We start from the raw sequence: 3,895 nt of genomic DNA, 5'->3' as shown, positions 1-3,895 counted from the left end.
CTTTCTTCCTTCCTCTCTCTCTCCCTCCCCCCTTTCCTTCCCTTTCCTCCAAAGATATATTTTAAACCTGAATAAAACCGTGTAGATTTGGCGCAAATGTTAAGCAACAGGCGCGGTGCGACTTGGAAGCGTTGAGGAAAGAAGAGAAAGTTCTTGAATCTCTCTTCTCTCTTCTCTCTCTCTCTCTCTCTCCCCTCTCTCTTCTCTCTCTCTCTTCTCTCTCTCTCTCTCTCTCTCTCTCTCTCTCTCTCCCCTCCCCTTTCTCTTCTCTTCTCTTCTCTTCTCTTCTCTTCTCTTCTTCTCTCTCTCTCTCTCTCTCTCTCTCTCTCTCTCTCTCTCTCTCTCTCTCTCTCTCTCTCTCTCTTCTATCTGTTTAATGTGTGTGTATGCGCGCGTGTGTGTGTGTGTGTGTATGTGTGCGCTTGAGTGTGTGTAATACTATACCTTTTTTTAGGGTTGCAATAAGGTTGTGAAGCGAAGGGAAGAGCGTATTATAATTTAGCCATATCATTAATTACACTGTGATGCGGCAGTTGATAACACGACAGTTATTTATGTGCAGCTGATGGCAATGAAAACAATTATTGCCGTGACACTAGTACCGACGGGAACAGACGACCGTCGCTAATCAGCTTCACGTGAACGGCGATGTGACGAAGGGATTATATAATGACACTGGGATTGGGAAAAGCCATTAATTTACCCCCAGTGAATATCGGTGGAGAATGAAGTACCGGGTATGGCTGAGATAAAAGGGCTTTTTGTTATTAGCTTTGATTTGTGTTTCGGTAGGACCCTTCTGATGGCGGCCATTAATTTCTGCAATGATTAAATCGCTACTGGTAATTGCGATTATATTGATGATGACATCTGCCGTGAAAATCATTCCCAAACAGTAGATTTTGAGGATATTGATGAATAGGATATTAAATGGTAATGATAATAGTAAATAATACTAAATGTGATATGAAAATTATAGTAAAAAGGGATAATAAAAATACAAATAACTGCAAATATATTGACAATAACGATTGAAGATGGAAGAGAAAAGGATGAGGTTAATGTTTATAAGCAACACTGACAAATATACCAAAAATAATAACAGCAACGATAGTTATTATTGCAAAGAAAGTTAAGGCTACACAGTCAGCCAGTTTCCAAAGATAGCAACTGACGTATAAAAGTGTCAGGATCTTCACCGCTTGTGTCATTCTCCATTGGGGATTTTGCGGGATTTGTGCACAACTCTGCGGGCTTTGTCTGACGATTTCACTTACTATTTTCCGAGGCGTAGAATCAATTCGCGGATTCTCGAAAACTTTTTTGTTTGAATGTAGCACTTACTTTATGATGATTTAACTTGCTATTAATGATGATGATGATGATAAGGATGATAATAACTAATCATAATAATGATAATAAAAATGATAATTATAGTCATGACAATAATGATATAATAACTGATAATTGTAAAAGATATATCAGCGATACTAATAATGGTGATAATACTAATAAAAAAGTCGTATTTATAATAAAACCAATATAATTATAATGAATATAATTACTTTTTCATGCAAATGTACTCCGTTTATAGACCTCTGTTAACGATAGCTGACAGTCTCAATTGTACATTCTATAAAAAGCACTGCAATTGCTTTTATCAAGCGCAAAGCCTATAATTAGCTCTAACCAGAAGCCCCGCTATGAATGCAGGGAATAAAGTGAAACCTCATCATAGAAGCAATATCGCTGGAGAAGAACAAAAAAAAGTCTCCCACAACAGTAATTACAACTGTAGATTATCATTAGAGAAACTAAACTATAGTCGCTTGTACGTTGGATAGATGAACTCCCAGGCGTTCTCACTTGAAATTGCGGAGTTGTATATCATGGGTGGCGAGTCGTCATGCCAAAGAACAGGGATTATCCGTTCAATAATTCACTCTTGCTGTAGTCGAGTCTCGGGGAGGCAGCGTAGAGGAGTAGAAGTAATAGGGAGGGAGGGAGGAAAGGGAAGGGAAGGAGGATAAGAGAGAGAGAGAGGGAGGGATGGGAGGGAGGGAGAGAGAGAGGGGGAAAGGGAGGGGAAGAGAGAGAGGGGGGAAAGGGATGGGAAGAGAGAGATAGGGGAAAGGGAGGGGAAGAGAGAGAGAAGGGAAAGGGAGGGGAAGAGAGAGAGAATGTGTGTGTGTGTGTCTGACATCTTTTCTCTCTCTCTCTCTCTCTCTCTCTCTCTCTCTCTCTCTCTCTCTCTCTCTCTCTCTCTCTCTCTCACACACACACACAGACAAACAAACAAACAATCAAACACACACACCGAAAAAAATAGAAATAAAAAATACATATATCTGATTTCGTAGAACAATGCCTAACCCCAAGGGAACATAATGGGATGTTATAAGGTTTACCGTGGACGGCACAGAACAAACAGAAACCCAGTTCTGAAAGGTTATAGAGAAGTCGTGTTCAATTTACAGCACATATACTATATGCCTGAGGGGGGAGGGAGCGTAGACTACAAGACACGGAATATTCTGACACTGAAGTACATGTCTCGTAGCGTGAAGAGTTTATTTAGAAGGTGTAGGACTGTTAAGAGGGGAAAACCTAATCTTGGTAGTTGCATTAGGATGTTGGATGTTGGAAAATGTGAAAATGGTAATCCTGTCATACCTATGTCATACCATATTAAGAATGCATTTGAATACAAATAATAATTATAACGTGTCAGCGAGATATGTAAATAAGAGGTTTGATCAAAGTAAAGAAATAAAAAGAAGGCGAGTAAGAAGGGAGAGAGAGAGAAAAAAAAATGTATCTCTGGAAAATAAGAAAATACACGGCGACCTTCCATTAAAGAAATGAGATTAAAAGGGAAATGCGATAAATATCTGGGGAAGGAAGATAAAAAAGAAAGTAAAATGGGATGAAGGAAAGAAGGGTGAGTGGAAGGAAGAGAAGGAGGAAGGAAGGACAAGGGAACATGGAGAAAGGCGAAGGAATAGGAATAGGAGAAGGAGGGGAGGAACAGAGGGATGATGGAGAAAGAGGGGAAGGCGAGGACGAAGACATGGAGCATGAAGAGGGAGAGAAAGTGATGGACAAAGGAGGAAAAAAGCATTTGGAGAAAAGAAAAGGAGGAGGAGGAAGTGGGAGATAAAATGGCAATAAAAAAGAGAGGGGGAGAGGTAGTAAAAGGGTAAAAGGCAATGAGAAAAAAAGGGGGATGGGGAGAGAAAAGGAAGAAGAGGAATGGAGAATGGGGCGTGTCTTCAAGCCGTATATCCGGAATAATGTCAGCTAAATTGATTACACAAGTAGAATTATGACCGTGTTTTGAACCAAAGATTAGTACTTTGATGTAGGGAGAGAGAGAGGGGGGGAGAGGGGAGGGAGAGAGAGGGGGGGAAGGGGAGAGAGAGGGAGAGGGAGAGGGAGAGGGAGAGGGATTTGTACATTTCTAAAGTGCTGCGTCAGGGGGGGGAGGGAGGGGGGAAGAAGATACGAGGTCTTGTTGAAATCGGATTTTCCATTACGGCCTTGATATATATGCGGAGCGAAAATTTATGATAGTATTTCTGTGGAACTGTGATCCTGATGGTGAAGATATTATACTACTGATGTATTGTACTACTAAGATATTATATTGCTTATCCATATAACAGTGTTGATATTGCACTACTGCTATTACTGGGTATGTTGCTGCTATTGATGTTACTACTGCTATTACTACTATGATTATGAGATTGATTCAATTTGGAAACGCTGATTATAACAGCAATACCAACGGCAATAATGTTTTTGATATTAATGATAAGATAATGATGATGATAATGATGACAGCAATATAATAATAATAATAATAATAATAATAATAATAATAATAATAATAATA

General features: G+C 39.6%; 1 protein-coding gene across 1 annotated transcript in view; it reads left to right on the top strand.

The window, feature by feature from the left end:
- The first annotated feature begins 2,387 nt into the window (after positions 1-2,387).
- LOC125025260 overlaps positions 2,388-3,895 on the top strand; it is a 19,024-nt gene continuing 17,516 nt past the window's right edge. The window contains exons 1-2 of the mRNA XM_047613231.1: positions 2,388-2,658; positions 3,666-3,694. Coding sequence (XP_047469187.1) covers positions 2,388-2,658; positions 3,666-3,694 — 300 coding nt within the window. The remainder of the gene's footprint in view (positions 2,659-3,665; positions 3,695-3,895) is intronic.

The sequence above is a fragment of the Penaeus chinensis genome, chromosome 4 (genome assembly GCF_019202785.1).
Source record: "Penaeus chinensis breed Huanghai No. 1 chromosome 4, ASM1920278v2, whole genome shotgun sequence".
In the NCBI taxonomy this organism is placed as follows: Eukaryota; Metazoa; Arthropoda; class Malacostraca; order Decapoda; family Penaeidae; genus Penaeus; species Penaeus chinensis.
The sequence above is the reverse complement of the archived record's forward strand: the minus strand, read 5'-3'. Positions and strand labels throughout refer to the sequence as shown.